General features: G+C 42.2%; 1 protein-coding gene across 30 annotated transcripts in view; it reads right to left on the reverse strand.

The window, feature by feature from the left end:
* The window catches only part of DOCK9 (dedicator of cytokinesis 9), a 282,088-nt gene that overhangs the window by 40,732 nt on the left and 215,185 nt on the right, over positions 1-26,171 (reverse strand). For 17 of the 30 annotated variants that reach the window (XM_047720297.1, XM_047720295.1, XM_047720305.1 and 14 more), the window contains 7 exons: positions 25,816-25,930; positions 21,131-21,264; positions 18,752-18,866; positions 15,267-15,333; positions 13,709-13,756; positions 11,005-11,141; positions 3,352-3,467 (listed from right to left, as the gene is read on the reverse strand). In XM_047720297.1, coding sequence (XP_047576253.1) covers positions 3,352-3,467; positions 11,005-11,141; positions 13,709-13,756; positions 15,267-15,333; positions 18,752-18,866; positions 21,131-21,264; positions 25,816-25,930 — 732 coding nt within the window. Of the gene's footprint in view, positions 1-3,351; positions 3,468-10,447; positions 10,492-11,004; positions 11,142-13,708; positions 13,757-15,266; positions 15,334-18,751; positions 18,867-21,130; positions 21,265-25,815; positions 25,931-26,171 lie in introns of all 30 variants that reach the window. The other 13 variants (XM_047720303.1, XM_047720307.1, XM_047720304.1 and 10 more) reach the window with 2 other exon arrangements.

The raw sequence follows: 26,171 nt of genomic DNA on the forward strand, positions 1-26,171 counted from the left end.
GATCGTTCAACTACCCTGACGTCCCTCAGCTTACCTCTTCTGTCTGTCCTCTCCTCTGTCCCACCTCCCCACCACACCTGGCTTAGTGGATGGAGAACAAGGGCTTTAGCAGGCCAGGTGTGCAGTGATCCTGGGCAAATTTTCTGCCCTGTCTTGGCCTCAGTCTCCTCATCTGTAAAATGGGGTACAAGAATATCCACCAGCCCAGGCTGTTATGAAGATTAATGCTTGAGGCATGAAAGGCACTCAATAACCAGCAGGGCTGAAATCTTTTCAAACATTTTCTCTCATTAAAAATGTGTTTTCGGGCGCCTGGGTGGCTCAGTGGGTTAAGCCGCTGCCTTCGGCTCAGGTCATGATCTCAGGGTCCTGGGATCGAGTCCCGCATCGGGCTCTCTGCTCGGCGGAGAACCTGCTTCCTCCTCTCTCTCTCTCTGCCTGCCTCTCTGCCTACTTGTGATCTCTCTCTGTGAAATAAATAAATAAAATCTTTAAAAAAAAAATGTGTTTTCTTGGCTACCTTTGGCAATTTACTAGATGTGGTCAACTCAGAGACTTGATGACGATGGGGCTTTTATCCGTGGAAGATGATTTTTCTCGAATTACATCCACTAACTCAATGTAAAAATTTAATTTTTCTGATATGCTCCAAATGATGCCTCACCTGAGTAAATGATTTGCAGAGGAAGATCCCAGTGGCTGCTGTGCCAGGGCCCCTCATGAACCTGTAATCTAGGCCAGGTAAGCCTGCCTCCAGGCGTGACATCTGTTCCACTGTAACGCCCGTGCATCTTCCCACTTCTGCATGGGGGCACTGGGCTTTACATGCTTTTGCTCACAGGCATATGGACTTTGACAGAGAATCACCTCAGCATTCAAGCTCTACCTTCCCCCTGGGTCTCAGGAGTTAGACCCTTTCTTACAGGACCAGGAAGGCATGCACACAGGGTAGATATCTTTGGGTACTTCGTATCTGTCCATCACACAGCAGGCATAATCACCATGTTCTAGAAAAGGGAATCAGGGTTTCCAGATGTCAAGCAGGCTTGACACCCGAGGCTTAGAATCTGGCTCCTAGTGGAGCTGGGAGGTAAAGTCCCATCTACACCCGGAAAGTGGCAGGTCCTTTCAAAGGTCATCTTTAAACTTCCAATAGACCTGACCACAGGAGGCAGATCCTATTCTTTCTAATCTTCAAATGAGAAATCTTAGGTCCAGAGACATGAAGCAATCTCCTCAAAGACCTTCAAGACAACAAATGTCACAAATCAGGGACCATCAGGTGTTGTTTCTCAAGAGACAGAGCCTGTGGCGTGGCCAGACACTGGGAACCTAGGAACCTTGATGAACAGGTTGCTTCTTTAATACGAAGCAAGCATTTTTCAGGGGGCTAAGTGAGAACCGTAGGCTGCACAGTAAAGAGACTGTCACTATTCTCACAGACCCGACAGACTACATCTGTGGTGCACCTGTCCTCCCGCCTGGCCAGTGTGCCAGGCTCCGCCTGCCGAGTAGCAGCAGGGTCTCAGGGGCACGGGCACGGTGGAGTGAAGCAGAGGGTAGAACTTACAGTTTCTGTAAGTTTCTGTTCTGAATTGTTCTGTTCTTATAGAACTGAACAGTTCTGATCTGAACTTACAGATTCTCAGCTGGCAGTGATAAAGGTACACACGGCAGTCACATTTAAAAAGTCATTGCCGAGGCGCGCCTGGGTGGCTCAGTGGGTTAAAGCCTCTTCCTTCGGCTCAGGTCATGATCCCTGATCCCATGGAGCCCTGCATCGGGCTCTCTGCTCAGTGGGGAGCTTGCTTCCTCCTCTCTCTGCCTGCCTCTCTGCCTACTTGTGATCTCTGTCTGTCAAATAAATAAATAAAATCTTAAAAAAAAAAAAAGTTATTGCCGAGGAGCGCCTGGGTGGCTGGGTTAAGCCTCTGCCTTTGGCTCAGGTCATGATCTCAAGGTCCTGGGATCGAGCCCCGCCTTGGGCTTTCTGCCCAGCAGGGACCCTGCTTACCACCCCCACTCTCTGCCTGCCTCTCTGCCTTCTTGTGATCTCTCTCTGTCAAATAAATAAATAAAATCTTAATTTAAAAAAAACTCTCATTGCCGATTGCAACACATTTTTTAACTAAAAACGTGGAAAAGAAAATGGAAAGAGGTTCCAGACATGGTTCTGGAACATGCTGGAGAACATGGTTTGCTGTGTTCAGGGCACAGCAAACTGAGGGCACAGCAAACCATGTTCTCCAGCCATGGCATTCAGGTCACCCCCAGACTTTCTGCGTTAGCCAGTCTGGGTCAGGGCCTAAGAATATGTACTTCAAACAAGCTCTCTGGGTCTGCAGCTGCTGCCAGCCAGGGGACGTGCTCTGAGAGCCATGAGAGTGGAGGCTCCGTGGACTAGGACACGGCTATCCCCACGCTCATTCAGTTAGGGTCTGTGTTTCATTTCTTCAATGGGTTCCCAGCAATGACTTTTTGTGGGGATGTGAGTAGCATGGCTGCTGAGAAGAATAAAGGTAGAGTATACAATCAAGTGACATGATATCAGGGTAACTCATTTTTATCCAAATTAAAAAAAAATGCACCTTATGAGAATCAAAGATAAGTAAAGCAGAAAATGACTTTGGTTATCTTTTCCAAATATCCTTGGAAACACACTGTTTCAATAATCATCATGTATCAACTCTAATTCAATTTCCTTCTTCCATGCTGGAAATGGAAGCAATCAATTAGTAAGCCTGGGAAGTGTTAGGTCCCTAGAATCAAGTGAATGCCTTATGAGACCATTTCCACTTACTTGAACAGTACTTGCTGAAACCTAAAAATAAGACCAAAACAATCTTTTCTTTTCTATCCTTGAAATGCTTCTATCACTGAAGTTACTAACAGATTTTTTTAAAATTGTAAGAGGTGAATGTGTTTGTAGTTACTGCTTTTCTACATATAAGTAGCTAATTTTAACTGCTGCTACATTTGGATATTCTCAGATAGTCGAGGCAGAAATGTCTGATGAGGTTCCCATTATTAATCAGCCTTGAGGGCACAGCAAACCATGTTCTCCAGGTGGATGCTTTCCTCTGGCCGAGAGGCAACCACCTTCTGGGACTGTTTCCATCATTTGCAGCACACCTTGACCAGCTGAACTTTATTTTATTTCAAGGAATTCAAGTCATTAACCATGAAATGGTTTCACTAAGGAATTTTGAGGATGTGTGGTTTCTTTACAGGGGCAAAAACACTTGCTGAAATTAAAAAATACAACACAGGAAGTTCTTGCTGGTTCAACTAAACAAGCAGAATGAATTTAAAAGGTAAAGCTCTGACCGGGCCCAGCAATTCAGTACGAACCTTAAATGCCAGTGTAAACAGAGAGAGTGTGTCCAGGGCCGTGAGGCACACCTCGGTAGCGATGTTGGCTTCCAGCAGCGACTGGTGGAGAACATCTGCGTCAGAGTGGCCGTAGCCTGTGTGGATTACAACACAAGGTTACAGCCCAGCAACCACAGACAGAGAGGCTGGCGGCACAGTGTAGTCGCAGTCAACTTTTGATTATTTACGGAAGGCTTTTCTGGGGTCTTGTTTCCCTTTTTCAGTGGTTGGGGGGTACATAATGAATAATGTGTCCGTTCAATTAGAACAATTCTGGAAGGGTAACAAGAGCAGCAAACATTTACTGTGTGCAGGCTATGTGCCAGCCGTAATTCTATGAACTTTCAGTGTTTTCGCTCATTTAATCCCGTAGCAGCCCTATGAAGCATGTACATTCTTAAACCCTTTTTGCAGAGAAGGAAACTGAGGCATAGAAAGGTTGGACAGCTTGTCTTAGGTCCCACAGTTAGTAAACAGCAGAACCAGGAAGGCACCTAGACGGGAGCCAATCCATTGAGCCAGCGGGCTGAGCTCTTAGGATGGGAGGAGCTGGTGAAGGAAGCAGAGATTTCCCAAGCTTCCCGTGCAGACAGAAGCAGTGGCCCAGCACGGGTTTTTTAAGAAAACGAGTCAGAGTCAGGCTGCCGGGCCCTGAATCCAGCTCAGCGACTTGCTAGTTGTGTGACCTTGGGCAAGTTATTTGACCTCTTTATGCATCAGTTCCCTGATCTGTAGAATGGGGATAGTAATAGCATCTGCCTCAAAGGGTTGTGGTGAGCATGCAATTGGTTAAGATCTGGAAAGTTCTTAGAATAGCGGCTGGCACATGGTGGATGGCCGTGTAAAAAGTGAATCGATAACGTAAAGATCTAAACGATCAGCCAGAATAATGAACGATAACCAAGAGTTGACTGCACTGCTAACAGTATTCTACTTGCTTTATCAAAAAGCACGAAAGCCAGTACATGTCTGAAAGGAATGTTTAAGAAAAGGAAAGGACCTGAAGAATCATAATTTAAGTACAAGCTGATATCTTCTATATGTGGCTGTAAAAACCAATTTAGTACGGACATAAATGTAGCTTGACATACAATTTGAGATATTAAATTATGAAATGATATGCATTAGCAGAAATACATGTAGGGATGCAGAGATGTTACAGTACTGATCTAGAGGACAAAGAAAGATGGCAATATAATGAAACATCATACAATGTCCTACTCCAAGGAGCAAACACAAATCAATACTTACTATGTAGATAATTTTCTTTATACTCCAAAGAGCAGGACATTTTCTATACAGATCAGGAAAATGAAGTAGAGAAAACCTAGAGGATTTTCTTGAGGCCAGTAATGGGGGGGGGAACCCAAAGAAACCTAGAAACTACACTCCAAATTCCTTATCCAGGTCACTGTGTCACAGTACGTATTATGAGGACAAAATAACTAGCATGATGTTATTCTTACTTTGATAAACATCAGAGTTACAAAGTGATTTTTAGAAGACTATGAAAGAAGTTTTCCAAGCTGCTGCATTGCTCTTAAAATAGGCTAAAAACACCATCACGTGCTTTCACCCAGTGTTGCTCTACAAGGGCAGTTCTGAAGGTTTGTGTCTGTGAACTGCATGATTTTCACACTGCAACAGAGTCAGTGTGCCTTGAGAGGGGCTCTGTAACACCCGGCGCCATGCTAGTTCTGTGTTTGCGTCTCTAGTAAGAGGTCTCCCGAGACAGAGAGATGGATGCACTTTGGTACGAATTTCACTGCACTGCCGTCGTAAGCCAGGGCATCCCCTCGTTCGGCATGGTTTGTTTGGTAAGATCAGAGATGGTGAAAGAGGAAAACAGATTGTTAATTATGGCTAAGTGATCACAAACCCAGGGCGCGGGTGTGTGGGGGAATATAGCACCTTTTATTAGACCAACCAAAATTATCGCAGGTCAAAAAGACCCTTTGGAGGCTGCTGAAGTTTTATGGCCAGGGGAAATCACATAAGGAACTTGTTTTGGTGATGATTTTAATATTTTTCTTGGCAAAGAACTGACGTTTTCTTTTTCCGGAAAGGTAACGTATGCAGGTGTGATCATTATAGACACAATTGCCTACACCCTGAAGAATTTCCTCACCATTTAATTTCAACTGGAAGGTCTGGACCCATTCAGGACTGGAACCTGGCAATGTGTTGTTTTAAAACACAAAATCAATGGCCACGCTAATGAAGTTTTTATGTAATTATGTATATATGTATGGAAATATGACAATGACAAAATTTCTCCAAGCTCTTAGACTCTAAGTGTCGACATTGTGTATCTCATTTCCTTAAGGATCACAGTCAGATTCATAGAGAAATCTGTCTGCCTGTGTCTGAATCATCGAAGAATCAAAGAAATGATCCAGTTGAGCCACAACTGGCTATAATTTTGCTTCTCCTTAAACTCCTGTCTCAAAAAAGTCAGCAATATTCCTAAGCCAGTGTTAGTAAAGTCCCTAAAAATAAATGGCAGGGTGGAGAGGTTGTCTAAGTGGTACAGACGCATGGACAGTTCACCGAGGGATACTCCCATGGAAACTGCCTGTCTCAATGCCTGGAACTAAGTTGTGCACGAGGCAAGGCTTTAGTCCTTGGTCACCATGTTATAGGCCAACCCAGGAAAATGAAACTGACTTGGTACATCCAAAAAGGAGTCTTAAGAGAAAATGCAATTTCTTCAAGTATCTGTCAGCAACTCTTTGAAGCTGATTAAGCAGATTCTCACCAGGGCAAGTAAGGAATGCTGTGTTAACCCTACTAATTTCCCCTACGGAACCGTGGTGCCTTGAGGCACAGGGCACTGACTGACTACCTTCAGCTAGGCTGATCAGAGAGAGGAGGACTTCCTCGATGTGCCATCTTTGGCACACACATCATGGATTGCTTTAGCGTTGTTGGGATTCACTGCTCATATTGACACAATTTTCATTCTGTTATAACTCTGATAAATGATTTATTCTAAAATCCCCAAGTCTTCTAAACACACAGAGGCAAAGGATGAGACTTTTTTCCCCTCTAATGTCATCTGTTATGTTAGTCTTAATGAACCTTACTCTGTTTATAATAAACTCCTGTTACTAGAACAGCTTGACTGAGTAACGCTGACCACATCTGTAAACAGTCTCTCACTCCCCACTGCCACACCATCAGAGGGGATGTGGTGGGAGGGACAAAAACACTTGCCTTTTCCAAATGGGTTTGAAGTCAGATACATATTCTAACAGGAGGCACTTCCTTTTCAACAGATGCCTTTACCCTTATTTTTATTATTTTTTTTCCTCTGGCCCACATAATCTGAATCCAGAAAAATAATACATTTTGTGAGAAATGTGAGAAAAAAGTAAATGCTACTGAATGATATGAAATCTTCTTGCTAAAAGAAGGCCCCAAACACGGAAGACCTAGTCCCCTAGATATATTAATTCACGGTCGTCAGCCTTTACTAACTGCATATACTTTTGCAAATTATCATACTGATCAAACTCTACGTTATTATCTATTTGTTCATCTCCATCCCACTTTTATTGCTAAAAATATTTTCTTCACAAATGAGCGAAGAGTAGACCGTAGAATAAGGAATAATATTCCAAGGCAAAAATGATGTGATTTGCTTTCTGTCCTCTGACTCATACAAAAACCTTAATATGCTCAAAAATGATTTGTGGAATGAGTCTGTGATCTCAGAGTTTATACCTGAGGAAATGGTGATGCCATCTGCTTTCTCTTCTCTGAAGAAAACCTCAATCTAATGTTTAGCTGTGTCTGGAAATAGTACCTCGCATGGGATATATAGCCCAGACTGTGGAAACACTTGGTTTAAGCATGCATTGTAATTTAAAGTCATTTTTAAGGTTATTAAGAATGTAAACATGTCCTGACTTTAAAGAGGCATCGTGCCAGACTTTCTCAGTTCTAAAACCCCATCAATTGCAAGAAGTACCAATGATTGACTGTCATATTGGATGGAATATGCAAGGCACATGTGTGAGGTAGGTCAGTTATAACTCGAGTTATAGCCTGATAATTGAAATGCTAGGAAACATGCAAAAATGTATTTCTAAATCAAGGAAACCTGCTTCAGAATTTTAAAAAAAAGGGACTTCATAAACATTTCATTACTGTCTTGAGTATATACTTTTAAAGCATTGAAGTCGATTTTTTACCCATTTTAAGAGATATATTGTCATGCTTAAAACCTGCAAAACAGTAATTTTACTTCAAAGAATACATGTGTTCTCTGCATTTTTCCTGTTAATTCAGTATTATACACAGTACGGGAATTTAATGATCACTGATACTCATTGTCTTGCTTGCACTTCATAGATAGCAAAGAATTTCAGAGTTAGATGTGGTCTTATAAACCATCTCATCTAACTTCACCTCCCAATGTGACGTTTAGGAGACCTGAACAATATCCCCCGGGGGTCCTCACCCAGGCTGTTTCAACATCTCCAACTCCCAGTGCCCACACTAGCTAATGGGCAATTCAGTTAGAAAACGCTTTTCCATAATTACCTGAAATCGCATTCTCTGCAACTTAATCCAGTGACCTTGAACTCTCTCTTATACCGAATTATACAAAATGCAGGTTTTCTTTAAGTGTTTCTACCTCTTGTCTGGCTTTTCGCTCTACCGTACCAGCAGAAAATAGGAATTATCATGCAAATGAATTTAATATATTCCTAGAGCAATATATAACAGCAAAGTAAATGCAAAGTGTTATTTTATGTGTTTTGCACATGTATCGCTTACTTACAAACATGTCTGACTTAGCTTCCCTCCCAACAGCATGGTTTATGTAAAATATTCTACAGGTAGCTCTCACTTTCAATTTTCCATTTGACACAAATAGCTTCTGTTGATACACAACAGGATGCACTTTACAATAAAAAGGTCAATGTCTTAAAGTTGTAAACATTTACTTTTCACATGCCTGGGTTAATGACCCAAACATAATGAACCTCTATCTTCTGAGTGTTTTTGAATAGTGAAGGCTATTTGGACACAGTGGGACTTATCATTTTCATTATTTCCTATCAAAATCCAAGAGTAAATGTAAGACCCCGCCTTAGTCACATGTAAGGTGCACATGGTGTCTTTTTCCCTGTCCTACTAAGGGGGGCTTGAAACTTGGAAGCCACCGGATTAAATTTCTGGCAGTCCTCTGCTGCCCCCAGCAGGTCAAGCTGAGACCTGACAAAGCCTTTCCTCTGAAACTAAGACAAAACAAAAAATGCAGGTGGTATATATAGGGAGGGGGCCCTCTTCCTATTTTTTTTCTTTTCTAAAATAAATTCTCAAATAAATTTTAGATTCCGGCATCCTGCAAATCTCTCACATGCTGGATTTATGTCATATTGGTTGGTCCAACAGAAGGTACTGTATTCATTGTTCAAGAGGACTTTTTTAATAAAGACATATATGACTACAAATTTCCCATAAAATACCTCGGTACCGGTGTAAAGAAATCACGTATGTATACATACATATATATGCTCACACATATACACATGTATACATACAGTATGTCCTGCCTTCTCTGTGGCTTCTGGGCACACGGACAATCTGGAGCTCAAAAAGGCTGAAGCCATCCAGATACATCATCAGACTTAGAGACATAAATGGAGACTGAGTTCCAGGAGAAGATGCAAGGACTGTGAGACACCAGAACCAATTTGGGATGAGCAGACAGGAGGAGGCTAAAAGAAATCAGCTACACACTGTTTCTCGGGAAGGCAGAAGGAGAAACGCTGATTGAGGATGGTGTCACTGAAAACTGACTAGAGCAAAAACTCCAGGATGAAAGAGGAGAGAGGCAGGAAGGACAGGCTCTCTGTGGGTAGCCGGAAGAGAGAATGGGAGTCAACCATGTTCGCAATATGCTGCTTGGCTGCAAAACACAGCCAGCTGTCTCTCTCCTCCAGTTCAAGCCACCATCGTAAAATCTGTTTGCAGCGGGAAGAGTGGCTGTCTGTCTTGGTGGATTAAGGTTATACACTCATGTGTTGATCACTCATTTCACTTTTGTTTATTTTCTATTTCCTACATGATTATCTTTGGAGTGGGGGACTCGGTCTACTGATTTTTTTTTTAAGTGCTTTAAAGTTTAGGTATTTATTCTAACTGACAGAGAGGTAATGCCTGTGTTATAAACTGTCTGGGCAGGGGCAGTGTGTCAAGTCCTGCAGAACCATGAGAATTTAATTTCTGTTTGCTTAATAGGAAATGAAAACTAAAAACAACAAAACTTCTTTTGTTTGTGTCAACCCCTTGCCTGCAGAACTAGAAGAAGCCCTAACAGACAAGATGTGGAAAAATCCAGTATTGGAGCCCGAGATGTGTCATGAACGTACATTCGTGTGTGGCAGGCAAATGTCATACTGATCTAAATTAAGCTTAGAATTTTATAAAGAGGGTCTATACCCATTAGGTTGAACGTTGGGGTGGAAGAGTAGACAGCTGCTGTATTTTGATGCCACAGCCTTCTTACTCGGAACTACTATCATTTTAAAGCATTTGGGAATATTGTCTTTACTCCCAGCCTATATAAAGAAAGAGGTAGGAAGATCACAGTGAGTGGAATTCTTATGATTAGAAATGATGAGAAGATATTAATAGCTATACATTAAAGGCATCACTTGGCATGAGAACAAGTAATTGTATATGTAAAACAGTAACTAGCTATGTTATGCTTGGAGAAAAGATGAAACAATTCAGAAAACACAACACTAATAGAAATGGTACCTATTATAAATGACGGCATTTGTTATTAAAATGCTGCATGGCTGATATCTTTTAGGTTTCCTGTTTTGAGAAAACTTTTAAGGAGATGTAACACTTAAGTTTCTAGAAACAGTACATGATGTCATATCTCCTCTGGTGATATGAAAAAAAGTAAATTAAAAATATGCTCCCACTTTTTGGTAGAATCTCTACTGTGAAGTTAGAAAGCCCCAAAGTTAGGAAGGCAAGATGAACAAAAAGGTCTCGGTTTGCAAGTGAAGCGGCCTCATAAGCAGACTTCAACCTGATTAAATCTTACCATTGTCTACAGAAATTCCAAGCACACTTGATATCTTTCTCACACTGAAAACACAGAAAAAGTCACTTTGTTATTGGCTTTTCCACACCCTCACAAATTGAATCATGGGCTTTATGTTTTCACAGCAGTTTAAGGAGTAACATACATTCAAAGCTGGAATGTCAGAATGTGGACACTTGATCAATTACACGCATGGCGTCGGAAGAACGAAAGGAACCTGTCCCAGATGTCCCCAGGACTTGCGCACGGAAAATCCAAATATTCAATCAAAGGTATCAGAGAATGTTTGGCTGTCAAAATGTTTGCGTTAAAAATACTGAAGGGAGGGGGTTGGGACAAAGGATCCAGGCTTTTAGTCTGGTGCCGTAGCTGACCACGTTCCACATTGTGTCACTCTCCTCCAAAGAAGGGAATTTCGCCATGAGCTCTTCATCCCACTTGCTCTGAGCTGGAAGAAAAGTCAGGTTGGTGATGTGGTGTGGTGCGGCCTGGGGCTCTCCCCTCTGAGATGTCACATGAGATGGCTGGCTGTTACGATGGTATGTCATGGGACTTACTGTGGTTAAAAGTGAGAGAGTTATCCAGGCTGCCCAGCTGCTGCAATCTGGCATGCATCATTCCTGTTCTGTTACGGGAAACAGGCAATGTCTGAGATTTTCGATCATGAACTATGGGTCCCAACCCCTCCTGGTTCCTGCAACATGAGTGAAATGGGATAGAAGCAAAAGTTAGACTTGTTACACCGCAGCGAGACGAGCGGGGTTAGTGAGGCCAGGACACAGCACAAGGGGACCGGCCACACGCCGACCAGAGCAGCGTGGCCTGAGACGCACACACAGGCGGCAGCTCTTAACTGAGTTCATAGCAAAGCACCTGATGACGACAACGAAGCAAAAAGCAAGCTACAGCAGGGATCTTCCCAGTTTGGGGATGGACTTTAGAGATGCTGCTTTTTAAAAGTCAGAGCATCAGTCCGACGTGGCGCCAAAGGTTAGCGTTTGGACAACTGCCAAACACCATGAATATTTTCAGATTATACACGTTATTAAAGAGCAAAAAAAAAATTTTGTTTTTAAAGAAAACAATGCATTGGAAGAAACAGAGAACAAACATGCAATGAGAGGGATTATATGAGGCTGTTTAAACACCTTTATTCTTACCCAGGCAGGAAGGAGAGCCACACACTTTGTTAAACTTGTCAGCAGTCAAGTAAAGAAAATAGAAAAGTGATCTGGGTTAGCAATCATACAGCTAACTTCCTACTGTGTACCATCACCAGAGCAGATGAAAAATGAGACCCGTGCTGGAATGACACCTGTCCCCCGGCCCGTAGCCAACCGTCTCCCTCATTGTGTTATTGTGTGGAGGAGAACAGGAGTTCTAGAACATGCATGGACTGTCATCGGGCAACATGCTGCTGGGTGATTTCAGAGGGACACAATGAGAAGACGCGTATTCCTCAGCCGGGACTGCCACGGAGGGCACACACCGACAGCGTTCAGACTCCGCTCGGGATCTTTGTCACATGGAGCAGAAACCACAGGAATTTTCTATGAAGCAGGGCACATCTTTCCACAACACACCTAACAAGCAACACCACCTTCCACTCCTGCCCTCCTATGCCCATCCGTTTTTAGGATAGCCCAAGAAAGCACACTTTTACATGCAAATATATACAGGGTGCTTATAAAGTCGGAAGATTTTTTTTTTTAAATTAAATTTATAGCCATTAAAAAAAAATAAGTTCACAGTTAGACAAGACCCAATTCTAAAATATTTTGTTGGGCAGAAACCTTCAGCTTCCCACATGCACCATGTTCAGCTCTGTGGCACGTCACCCTAATTTGCACAACGCTCTCCAAATGCCATCTTGTGCTGTGGGTGACAGTTACGGTGAGAAGGCTGGGAAGCTTGCCGGGCACAGTGCCTTCCAGTTACAAATATACCACGTCCCCATGTCCACGGGGCAGAGTCAAAGGGAGTAAAGTCCGGCTGCGAGGTGTTACCGTATAAGGTCACCTTGTATATACTTGCATTTGGTACTCAAAAGTGCAAATGTATAATTGACAGTTACGATAAAAAATAACAGTTAAAATGAGAGCACTTCAAGTGCCACTGCGTTTCAGTTAAAAATAAATACGAATAGGATGAAAGTGTAAAATATACTCTCTAAATTTACTCTTTAAAAAAAACCCCATAAACTCTTATTGAACATGAAACACAATTCTGCAAATGTCTCAAATATCCCAAGAAAAGAACAGTTAACATAAAAAGTAAAAATCTCCACATTCAAATAATCTTAAAAATCTCTCTCCTGTTTCATTGCTGTAAAACAGAATTATAGAGGAAAAAATTCAATCACTACTAAATTTTAAAGTTGTTCTAAAATATAAATGTGTTTACTTATAAATAAACAATAACAATGGAAAAATAGGATACTTAGACCAACCCTGTAAATACATTATCACGGGACACACAACACGGACAAAACAGATACAGACGCGCTGAGCAGCCACAGAGCAGGAGTGGGAACGTGGTAAGGACAAGATGTGCTCTGAAGAAATGCCTCCAAGAAAGAGAGGCTTGGGTGCCCCTCGCAATGAGGTTCCGGCTCCCCTCGAACTCAGCATGGATCTGAGAGTATGTTGTGGGGCAGGGCCGTGAGGATGTACGAAACTCAATCAAGAGTTCCGGTCAGATAAGAGCAGGGCATGGACAGCTTATCTGGACTGAGGAGAAAAGGCTCCGTTGCAGAGACGGTTTTTAAGGAAATTTGAACAAATCTGAGATGGACTGAAAGCATTCTTTCATGAAGAAGAAAGGAAAAATGGTTATGTGAGAAATTATTATCTTTGTAGCTGGGAGAAGGAATGATAAAAAGTGACCTTTGAAAGTCAAACAGGGGAAGCAAAACCACTGGAGGAGGAGAAAAGAGTGAGAAGACACACCTGGGGGAGCTGGGAGAAGAGAAAGCGGACGGGAAGGAACAGAACACAGGGGCGTATTTGGAAGGAAGCACACCAGTGAAGCAGCAGGCCACGGAGGGAAATCCTTCCAAGAGATATGCAAGAGGCAAAATGAGACAGAAGGAGTGTGGGAATGCAGGCGAAAGATGCCATCAGATTTGACGGTAGCAGTCCAAAGACATCGCGGCTGTTTATGAGAATTCCAACTGCCAATCATCACGGATGACAATTTCCACACATTCAGAGCCAAGTAATACAGAGAATGATACACATTCAAGCCAAACCCCTACAGTACCTGGCTATATATCGCTTCCCCATGTACTGGAACTGGTGTAAGCAGACTCTGCAGACAGGATGAAATGTTATTAGGGAAACAGGAAAATAAAATGGTTTCCAATACATTGCTTTATTTCAACCCATCAGCAACAACACATTCAATAAACTCTTACATCTACCAGTAGCCTCTTACTTCTGGTATTCAGAATTCTTAGGAGGGTCTTTCTCACCCAGAGAAAATCACTAACCTAGAGGGGAGGTATCATGCTGGGCTGTCGGTACTGTGCTAGGCAGTGAAGCCACCGGGAGGCCTGGGACAAACGGGACTGCCCCTTGACTCAGTCTGCCTCAGCACAGGCACTGGGGAAAGCACAGGGCTGGGGCACTCTCCCCGCTGCTTATTTGTCCTCATTCAATCCGGAAAAGGAGCTCCCTCTTTTGGCTTTTCTAAATGGACTGGTCCCTTACAGACTTCAAATGTCTAATATTTGGGTTGGTTTTAAAGACAATTTAAAGACAATGTTGATTTTTTTAAAAAATCATGTATTTAATAAGAAGTTGTTACAATAATGTCCAGTAAGTTCTTCTGGTGAGGAATCTCATCCATCTCTCCCACTTGTAACTTAGCGGAGAGAATGATCATGACTAGGAACCAAGACCGTAATTCAAAATGCAAAAAGCTCTGATCACAGGTTTTCGCCTGAGTTTAGGAAAATATATTTGACAGCAAAATCACGACCCCAATTACCAGATATAAAGCTATTTACAGTTATAATTTATCCAGTTGTTATGAACAATCATAGTACTGTAGAAATAATAATGTGTTTGATTGTGGGGTGTCCAAGACCTTGCTGGGATGTTACAGAACATATTCTCTATGTAAATTTTCTAAAAATCTAAAAAAAAAATCTAAAAAATTTTGGATTTGGAAAATCATTTGGCCCCAGCGATTTTTTTTTTAAAGTAGGCTCCATGCCCAGGGTGGAGCCCAATGCAGGGCTTGAACTCATAACCCTGAGATCAAGACCTGAGCTGAGATCAAGAGTTGGATGCTTAACTGACTGGGCCACCCAGGTGTCCCTGGCCCTAGCAAATTTTACAGGGGATTGTGGATTCGTAGTGGGTTTGTTTGTTTGTTTAAAGCAAAGAGCTTAAAGGAATGATTGAAGAGTTACAAGGAGGTAATATAGATAAAATGTAAGATTTCACTTACATTTAAAAATTATAGCTATTTTTATCTCAGTATTTATATCTGTTTAAGCTACATTAGACTCACCTTTGAAACATAGCATTCACCCAATTCAGCTAATAAATTGTGTCATTTTATTCAGATAGTTTGTACACATAAGCAGTTAGCTCTCATCTATAACAACCACATATCTAATAATTTAGGGTTCGTCACTGGCCACTGAGTCATGTGCTCCCGAGAGCAAGTGTTGGGGTCAGGTCCAGGAGAAAGAGCTTAAAAACGGTGGATGTGAATATACTACATTCCTAGTTCAACCCCATAGCATTGTTCACACCTCTTAATTAGCCAAGAAAAATCAAGAGGCAGAGAGCAAAGCAAAACTACTCACTCAGATATTGTAAAAAAATCCATAAGTTCAGACGTTGAAGCCTTGTTCCAATACGTAAACAAAGCATCTAGAAAGTAAACATTAATTTGGTCAGAATCATGATGTGCATTATATACAGCAGGGGATGGGGAAAAGATTTTGGAGAATAAACCCTCAAAGCCTTTTATAGCTGATCAAAGAACCAACCATAGTGACCAGTCTTTATTGGTAACAGACACAATGTGCATATTCAATTTCAAGAAGCGGCATTTGAACACCTGAACTTTAATTTCATCATGCATCACCTAACACTAGATAGTACAATTTTAACTTACATATAATGTGCTCTTAAGTGGCTCAGAGATTTCAGAGAATATAAGTAGGCAAATAATCTCAAGTTAGGCTCTCTCTCTGCCTCATACAGAATCACTCTCCAGGAAGGAATCTGTTGAAAATTCTTGCATGTACCTAAGTCCTCTCTTCTTAACACACACATGCAGAAATGGATACGTACATACTGCACACACTGTTTTTCCTTTGAGTTTTATTTCAGTAATATAGCTTGCATCTCTTCCAATCTTCTCCAAGATGCCTGATACTCCTCTCCATGAATGCGGTATAACCGAGTTAGCCAGTCCCTTACTGACAGACATTTACTTGTTTTCCCCCCTAATGCTCTGCTCCATTAAATTATGCTTTGAAGACTATCCTTTTATATGGATGTTTGCACACTTGTCCAACTACATCTATAGGACAAATATTCTCAGAAGTGAAACAGCCACGTCAAATGTTATGGACAGATATTGCCAAATAGTCTTCCAAACAGGCAATGTATGCAACTTCCTGTTTCCCAGCGTGATGATGTGGTGCTATATCCAAGAGGAAGTCACCCGCACATCTGCTCTGCGTCAAGATGACCGGCCATATTTTCAGTAAAGGCAAATCCTACAAGTCCATTTACAGGAATCATTCTGTGTGTGTGACCCTTAACCTTTTAGACTTGCCCAAGAGTGCTACCACCAGATAGTTAAACATTTTTGCGTTCTTATATTTTATACTGAGGTTGAAAACCCGGTGAAGAGATTTCTCTCAGAGAGAAATTCCACTGAATTCGAGGGCCTGAGGAGAGTGAAAGCGTCTGCAGTGATGCCAATGGCTCGTGAAGGTGCTCGGCCATGGACACTTCACTGCACGCTTGTCCAGAATGGTGAGGGGCAGGGGAAGCCATGAGCTCTACATGGAGAATCTGTTATGAGTGAGCCCTGTGCTAGGTAGTCTCATGATTGCACACTTGTCATATCTTAATTGCCACCATGATCAGAGACAGTGTTCTAATTTATAGATAAGCTAATAAAGGCTCAGAGAAATCAAGCAGTTCTCCCCATCATCAGGCTAAAGAATATGGTGGAATGGGGACTTCAATCAAGTACACCTGATTTTAAAAGCCACGTTTAGTTTATTAGACCAGTAACATGGGTGGGTCAGTGGGCTTCCACCTTTCAGGAATTCTGAGTTTAGATTCCAGAGGAACAGACTCGGGTTACTTGAGACTGGCCATCCTCATGGGGTGAGCACCCAAGGAGCCGAGTGAGTATGAGAGGACCTCTCCGGGCCAACTTGCAGACATCTGTGGTCACCCTAGCACGAATCAGACAGAGCCGGCTGACCAGCCAAGGAGCACCAAGCTGCCTTTCCTTGCTCTTGGCTATTGGCTGAGGCTGAGGTTACTGACCTGGGGGGTTGGAGGGGAAGACAATTAACCTCTATGAGAGAGGGAGGGGCCCAAGCATAGAAGGTGCTCCTTGAATGTGGGAAAAGGGAAAGAGTAGCTACACAGTTACACAGTTGACTTTGGTTGTCTGTCCGCTAAACTACTCTGAAGGCATTTTCTCTCCCACCCCATACCATACACAAGAATCAAGTCCAGGTAAATACTAAGATTTAAATGTGAAAATTTGAGTAATACTATTTTAAAGAGGATAAAGAAGAGTATCTTCATTACTCTGGGGATAGGTGAAGACTTTTTAAACATGACACACACAAAAATTCAAATTATAAAAGGAAGGAAATTGATACCTTGAAGGTATTTTTTTTTTTTTTTAAGAGAGGCTCTAAAACTGTTTTGAAGAGGTCACTGCATTTTTAAATCGTGTGTATGGCCTTCCAAAGGGCTGCCTTTAAAGGATAACTTTAACTAGGATGCAAAATTTCTGGAATATTAGTCTCTAAAAAGGTAGTTATGTTCTAGTTATAGATCTTATTTATTATTTGAAACTTAAAATATTTTAAGGAAAACTTTCAGCAAAGGAAAAACAGAATTACAAAGCTGGCTAAAACTTACCACCATGATGTAAAGTTCAGAACTTTTGACATTAAGGGCAGAATTCCAACTTTATAACCCTAATACCTGAGTAAGTGCCCAGTGCTTTGCTATCTGGTCATCATTCGAGGAAAGTTATTTTCTGTTTGTTGTGTTTTTAAAAGCTACTTTAAAGTAACAAATTGACAGAATAAAAAAATAACCGAGTCCTGAAGCATTTTAGGGACAGGTACGTGGTTCCTACCATCTGGGTACTAAGGTCTGGCTATTAAGGCTGCAGAAATGGAAGCTTAATACAAAAGAAACATTCTTCTCAGGCAGATATGGAAGCTTAATATAAAAGAAACATTATTCTCACAGAAATGCCTTCCATTGGATGTTTAAGGCCTATACTGACCGCCACTACACAAAGGCAGCACGAGAGGCCTTCAGCATTTTGTTTTCAGAAGACTTTGCCTTGACTCAGTACACTTCACAGGACACTTTCTGATATGTTGCAGCAAGTCAGACAAGATTTCTGATCAAGGAAGAAACAAGACATTGTACCATGGCATGATTTCAAATGATTGCTTATATCACAAAACTGGGGTTGAAGTGTCTTATCATGGATGTTTACATGCTTTATTCTATTAAAAAATGTGATTGTTGAACCCTTTATGAGAAACTTAATCTACTAGGATATCACTAACTCCATCAGAAAACTAAAAAATCACATCTCACTTCCAGTTAAAGCCAGGAATGTCACACATACCCTAAATGGAAGAAATGCTCAGATCCCCCAACATTACATATTCCAATTCAAGAGCCTGACTAATAAAATTATGCAAGTTGCCAGTAACTTTGTTTGGACAAGTGAAATTGTTTTTTTAGAGAAAAAAAAAATCAAAGGCTACCTCATTTATCTGCTTCTGTCTTCTTGGATTATGAGGGTAGGTCCGAGTTTAATAAAAAAAAATTTTTTTTTAATGGCCTATGCACATTTTAGAACTCACTTTTTAGAACAATTAGTAAAAACCCTTTTTCCAAATTAAGACTTTTATTTCTGCTACATTTAGTAAATTAACATGTATTTCAAATGAGGAAGATAAGCTTTTTAAGCCCTTCTATCCTTTCAAGCAATTGCAAGTTTTAAAAAAGAAACCAAATACTGAAACAAAGTAAAACAGACATCTTCACTTTCACCTACCATCAGACATGCTTTTTAAGATGTAGAGGAAACACATCAGCAGGCTCTTAATCTCGGACTGGTCAAGTTTGTCACAACGAATCACAGAATTTCCCAAAGTGCCACTTTGTTGGTGCTAAAAAAAGGAAATACAGGTGATTTTTTTTTAATCCATTATTCCAGGTAAAACAAAATTAGGTTCATTTTTCTCCCTTGGAAGAAAGATTCTTAGAATTGAGTCAAATCACGCAAACTGGAAGGTGTAACTCATGGGTCGACAAACCACAGGCACACCTTCACCAAATACACACACGAGCGCCTAGTCCACAGAAGCTCTGTCGGCTTCCTTCGCTTGCTATCCTAAGAGACAAGCCAGCAGGCACAGACCTTTCAAACTGGGTAACCACAGCTGGAGCTATCAGCTCAGTTCTAAAATGCCAAGTACGATCTCATGCAAAAAAGGGATGTGGGCTAGGATCAAAGAGAAATGATGAGTCGGAAGACACTGCAGAACTGACCATATCCTCAGGAGAAGGCCAGTGTCTGAAAGAGGAAATAAAATCCACGCTCCTGTTGTGTGCCCCACAAAAGCCTGCGGTGGAGTCCCTGTCATTCAGCTGACATCGTGGGGCACCACTGGGGGGAAAACGACAGGCGGGTACCCAACAGGAACAGAAAGGGACACCTCAGCAGAGCTTGTTCAAAGACCCTAAACCGATGAGACCATTCCCTCAGCGGCTTAGTTCAACACCGCAAACCTCAGAAAGTGCAGGGCGCAGGGTGAGAGCAGTTTTGCCACTAGATAGCACGTTTACATGTTCAAGGGGTTCAAATTTAAAAAAAAAAAAAAGTACAAGAACAAGAATCTCATCTCCTGATTAAAAAAGTCACGGGAGATTTTGAAATCGTCAAAGTTGTATTGCCAATTGGAAAGCAGGATTTTTTTTATGTTTTTGGCAAATACCAAAGCAGAAAGACCAATTAAAAAAAAAATCTTTCATTCAAGGTATTGGGGGCAGCAACTGAAAAAAGTGTATGATAAACAGGTTTAATTAATAATATACATGAGTTTTTTTTTTAAAGATTTTATTTATTTGACAGACAGAGATCACAAGTAGACAGAGAGGCAGGAAGAGAGAGAGAGGGAAGCAGGCTCCCTGCTGAGCAGAGATTCCGATGTGGGACTCGATCCCAGGACCCTGAGATCATGACCTGAGCCGAAGGCAGCGGCTTAACCCACTGAGCCACCCAGGCGCCCCATGAGTGTTTTACTATAGAAGAAATACAGGTGCAGTTAGTGGCAAAACCATAGGGTGGGATGCATCATTTTGCCCACCCACTTCGCCAGGGCTGCTGGGAGAACCCAGTGCTTCTTGCTCCGGGAGGGAAGGTGCAGCATGCAAAGTCTCCTCTGGCAAAGGTGGGATTGTTAGAAGGGAAAAATCCACAGTGACCCGGTTTTTCCTGGCTGACTGGCAGCTCTCTTCCTCCTCTCCAGCACTGCGTATGACGCAAGCAGAATGCCTCCTGAGCAGCTTCTCGCTCTACACATGAAGGCAAGTCACGGTCAAGGGGAAAGTTCAACACGTCATGACACACACCCACACGGAAACGCTCCCACCTCTACCAAAACCGCACGGAAGGATAATCGTGTCACTGTCAGCCACAGAAAGGCAAGTACGATGACCAACCTGCCGCTGAAGGACATTCTGCACGTTTCGGAGAACTAGAAATACATCCCTAAGTGGTTCACCTGTTGATTGGTATGTGTGCTTGCCTTGAACTTGAAGTAACTCAGGAAAACAGTGGCCAAGGCAACACTAATCTATCATTGTTCCAGGTTTAAATTCAAGCTTTAGCCATTCCCACAAAGCTCCAAATAGTCTGACCCTTGATTATTTCAAGAAAAAAATGTTAAATATAAGGAGGATGTGTTGTGTTGGAGGTACCAGTGTGAGCTGGTTTCAAATAAAGTCTCATCCCTGAATCACCTAGATGATCAATTAATCTTTCTGGAGCAAGCTCTGGACCCAACACCCATTTGCATGGATAACTGTATACATGGTATTCTCTGGAGTACAGACGATGGGGATTCTAAATGAGAGGCATTTTGATGTCCCTACTTGTCCCACCTGCCCAAACTATTTGCTCAAGGTCCTCCACTGTAAACACTGCCCTGATGTAAAATCTTGGAAACAAGAATGGGGGAGATTTCAGGAAATGGGCCCCATCCTTAGACAATACTCTGATCATAACTCTGATAATAACTCCAGGTTAACTGAGTTATTTAAAAAAAAAAAAATAGTTACCCTTAACGAACAACAGAACACGAAGCATGGTTTACTTCAGGCTAACTCCATTAGTTGTAAGAAACACTTAAGTTGTATGAAAAGAAATTACCTTATCCAGGGAATTGCTTTTCTCGCTATTCCTTTCTGGAAGGCTATTTCCCGAATCTGTGCTTATGAGGGATCCTCTTGAATCAGCATTTCTCACACTATTGATGTTCGGAGTTGACGTTGTATATGGAGAAGCTAAACAGAAATCAAGCGAAGACCAAAGACTTGGTGAGATACGACAAAATGAAGATCCGTACGGAACTTTAAGGGAAATTGCTTCTATGGCACTTGTTTTTGTTGTTGTTAAGAAATGGGCTCAAGAGTTTCACTCAACCACCTTGCCTTTAAAGAAGGGCCATAATCCGAAACATTCAGACACAACCGTGAATTCACTTATGTGAGGCCACCTTGGATTTCTCAGACGAAAGGAACACACACCGTTTCAGAATGCGATAAAGATGTTAAAAAATTAAAAAGATAAATCCAGCTACAACTATCAAATCAAAAAATGAAACCCTGCAATGAGCCACAGTATTCAAACTGTATGCTGAGGTGCCCTAGGAAACTCACGGGGCCTCTCAGTACATTTTATATTTTCAAGAAAAACACGATGGTGCTTAACATTTGCCAAAACTGCAGTTTCAATGTGAGATCATGCTACGTTCCTCTCGATGACGTCGTATCTTTGTGAAGCTAGGTCTTTGGGGGCTGCTATGATAAAAAGCAGGTACTGGGTGAAAATCACTGTGGAACGGGAAATGAAGATGGTGGTGAGAAATCAGATTCCAAATTTGAGCCGCTGGGCAATGCCTAACAGGTGCACACATCCCATTGGTAATGGGTGTGGTTATTAAAAATAATTTTTCTTTAAATTTATGTGTATTTTTCTTGAATGCCGATGAAGTTGTTCAGATAGATGAACTTCCTAGGTTATGTGGCTCCAAGTACCTAAGAAACAGAACTGTTGGTTGTTTACTCTGGCCTGGAGACTCAATGAACAAATTACTGTGACCATAAGTGTGCTGTGAACGGAGAATGCTTGGGAATCTCTGCTACAAAGAGTTACAAGCAGAAAAGAAACTTAAAAATAAAATGTGTGACATCTGTGAAAAAGCAGCACTGTAAGTCAGGAATCAGCCCCCACCTCAGAACTACGGAAATTTTTTTTTTAAAAATAAGGTTTATTTATTTATTTATTTGACAGAGATCACAAGTAGGTGGAGAAGAAGGCAAGAGAGAGAGAGGGGGGGAAGCAGGCTCCCCACTGAGCAGAAAGCCCCATGCGGGGCTGGATCCCAGGACCCTGAGATGATGACCTGAGCTGAAGGCAGAGACTCAACCCACTGAGCCACCCAGGCACCCCAGAACTATGGAATTTTTCAAAGTAAAAGTAGTAGACTGACTTCCTGCTTTGGTAAGATTTCAGTATATTACATGATTTAAAATGACCATCAAACTTGTACCTTCCATGCTGAACCACAAGGCTTGCCTCCAGCTGAAAGGCCGGGCTGGCTGCTGCACGCTGTCTGAAGCGTCTTTGGTGCTGGGCTCCAGCAAGCTGGAAGCAGGGCCTCCCACACCCATACAGAAGACGCCGTTCCCCAACACCTCAGAACAGGCCACCATTTTCATATGTTAGGATGCAAATCAGCTGCCACGGACTGAGACATTTCTTTCTCTTTAAAAGATTATTTATTTACTTACTTACTTATTCATTTAGTGAGTTGTGGGGAGGGGCAGAGGGAGACAAAGAATCCCAAGCAGAAGCCCCCCTTGCTGAGCACAGACCCCAATGTGGGGCTTGATCTCAACACCTGGAGATCACGTCCTGACCCAAAATCAAGAGCTGGATGATCAACCCACTGAGCCACCCACGCACCCCTGAAACACTTCTAAGTTAATCCCTCCCTCTACCTAACACTCAGGTTTATCCACCACCAACATCCCAGAAACTGAATCAGCATATTAAAATTAAGAAAAGCAGCATGAGGGGAATTTGAAAATGGAAGTAATGGCTGGAACGTGTAAACCACTGGCCCCAGGATGCCTCATTCCAGAAGAGAAACTGTGTGATGGATTGTCATGGGGAACAGGTAAAAACCTATGCAAAAACTATGAGCCTCTTTCTATACTTAGAGATAAAACACACTTTATGACCAAAGTATAATTATAGTCCTCCTAATATAACCAGACTTCATATTTAATGTAAAACATAATGATCATGAAAAAGAGGTCCTCAGTGAAGTAAAATTAGACCTTAAATTGACAGGGTTTTAGGCTCAGTTCCAGAAATAGAATTCTAATCTAAGGCAAACAGATGGAAATGCAGTAAATCAAAATCAACATGTTTAGTAGAACTGGGTTCCCATTGTGTGTGTGTGTGTGTGTGTGTGTGTGTGTGTGTTTGTACTTAATGTCTCAGGCCAGTGCATTTTAAAAATCTTAAACAACATTTAAGTAAAATGAAAAGAAGTTCAGTTCACCTCTGTCTTCTTTGTATAGACAGCCCAATGCAAAATACTGAGCAGGTGGAAAAGAGAATCCTGGGCTTAAGAATGTGTGCTTTTTAAAAAAACAAACATAATCTTGGAGTAGATTTATCTAGGCAGCAAATCAGTTCTAGAAATCTTCATGCACCATGTTCCAAAAGCATTTAAAAACAATGCTGAAGGTACGTTCTGAGAAAACGAGATTTCTACTAAATAGAGATACAAGGAGAAAGTCTGCTCTTGAAGGATAAGCACCAGGACTCAAGTTAACTGGAAACTCCTCAGTGAATAAAAGAAGAGTTGCTCAAGCTACCAGAAAACTAGCAAACCCAACTCAAAGGTGGGGGCTTTTCTGGAAGGCATTCCTAAAAGGGAACAAGGATTTAAGTCTTTCAATGGGGGTAAGAGAGAAAAAGCTGGAGGATAGACAAGGTCTGTTAGGGTGAATTCCTATGGAAAGTGGATTCAGATCTTGAAATTTAAGAGAGTGAAAAGGGATTAAATCAGTCTCAAATACTTTTCATAACTTCGTCACGAACACAGAGCAACTGAAGGTCATTAATGCCATTCAAGTCTCGGTAATGATACCCAGCGGCTCATCTTTACGTTCTCAAGGCAACCCACACCCTGACAAGGTGATGCAGAATTGGAAAATAAAGTCAGAGTCAAAGTATTGCCTCATTCTAGTTTGATCATTTCCAGAGTCTTGAATCCTACAGAGTACTAGTGAGGGAGTTATGATTTCTACACATTCCTGGGCCCCAAGAGTCATGAAATTGGCTACTGAGAGTAGCATAACACTGAAATGCACAACACTGAAGAATTGTGCTTGTTATAATGGCAGTCAGATACTGTCACCATGCCGGGCACTGTGCACATCGTATGAGCTTTCTACTCCTTGCCCTGACTCTGTTTTGGAGATGTGGACACTGAGGGTGACGAGAAGAGACATGCTGCTCAGGGCAGTCAGTAACTGATGGGAGTCTGGATCCCAAACCACCCCTGTCTGACCTTAAAGCCAGTGTTGTGAGCTCTGAGCTCTGCAGACAATATCTTCCCATGAGAGTCCCTTTCCCGCCCTGGAGCAGTGGCTGGGTGTGTGGGCAGAGCAGGGCAAAGAGGACAGGACGAGGGCCCCAGGAGAAAGGCAAATACAAACACCACAAGCCAGTCTCTGCTCTGAGCATTCTGCACGCATTAACTCACTTAACCTTTACGATATCTAATGAGACTACCATGGCTTTGAAAATTATATGTAAGCATAAGTATGATTAAAGACTGGTATTGTAGGATAAATCTGGACACTGGTGTGAGGTTTCTGATTCTACATTCTGCTCACTTTCATCACCTACGTGAAACAGCACCTTGACATCAAGAAAAACAAGGAGGTAAGGACACAATCAGAATAAATAATACTCCTGCAAATTAAAAGGCTAAGAGCCCTTTATTCTGCCCCGTGACCTAAGTCCACCCACTGGGTGTCCCAAGCAACTTGGCATAGCCAGATGCTTCATTTATTCGAAATGTAGTAAAAGACAGAAATAAAGACAGAATAAATCTGTGAGTGTTTGTGACAATTCTGTGAAGACACATCTACTTTCTTTTTGTACCACTATCTTTATGAAGCAGTTGGCACAGGCGCTCAATTAGTCAGAATATTAATAAGTACATTTCTCAGGCATTTTCTTCCAAGCAATACTCAATCTGAATCTTGATTTTTGCCATCTGTTTTCTTCCCCACGGGGGTTGCTCTTACATTATGTCAGAGAGAAAAATATTCTAGGGAAGAAGATTTTAGAGAACCGATTTTAGAACTGTACTCCTGCCACAGACCACCATCTCCTCAGCAATTACTCGATCACATTTCATCAAAATCACCATCACCACAAGTAAATCCTACCCACATCCCCCCACATGCTCCTGCAAAGACATTCCTTTCCTAAAAACTCCTTTCCTGAAAATCCAATTTGGACGTTTAAAATGAAAAATTAATGTGAGCATAACAAAAAGCAAACAGCACAAACGCGTGATTATGCATATGGAATCTTCAATGCATGAGAATTTGCGGGGGGAGGTCTGTATTTCAGGGTTGAGTCGAGGGTTTCCATCATTAAATATGAAAAGCAGGAAAAGACCATGCAAGGCAGAAGCGCAGGCTCCGAGGGCCTCCTGTGAGAGTTGGCGTGGCTCCCACGCTGCAAGAGGGAGGCAGCGCAGAATCGGAGCAGAGGGAGGCGAGCGGAGCGCCGAGCCTTACCGATGCCGGAGATGGCTCCAAAGAGGTCTTTGTGCAGGCTGTTGTCCAGCACGAGGCCAGGCTTCTGCGGCGTCACCAGTGGGTTCGTGGCTGGCAGCGAGTCCTCCTTCATGGTCTGTCCAAGGGGAGAGAGAGAAGAGATAACCGAAGATGACTTTCAAAGAGTCAGCAGCTGTCCTCGGAAGGGTCGGGGACGTGTGGGCACAGGACCCAAGAGCCTGGCCGGTCAGATGTGCTGCGTGGGGGATGCGGGAGCTCAGCGAGCAGGACAGAGGGCCTGGGTCAGGGAGTGGACAGGGTGCAAGTGTGTGGGCAGAGCACTCTGGGTCCATAAAGTCACTGTCTGTTGCCCCAGA

Source organism: Lutra lutra, chromosome 3 (assembly GCF_902655055.1).
Source record: "Lutra lutra chromosome 3, mLutLut1.2, whole genome shotgun sequence".
Taxonomy (NCBI): domain Eukaryota; kingdom Metazoa; phylum Chordata; class Mammalia; order Carnivora; family Mustelidae; genus Lutra; species Lutra lutra.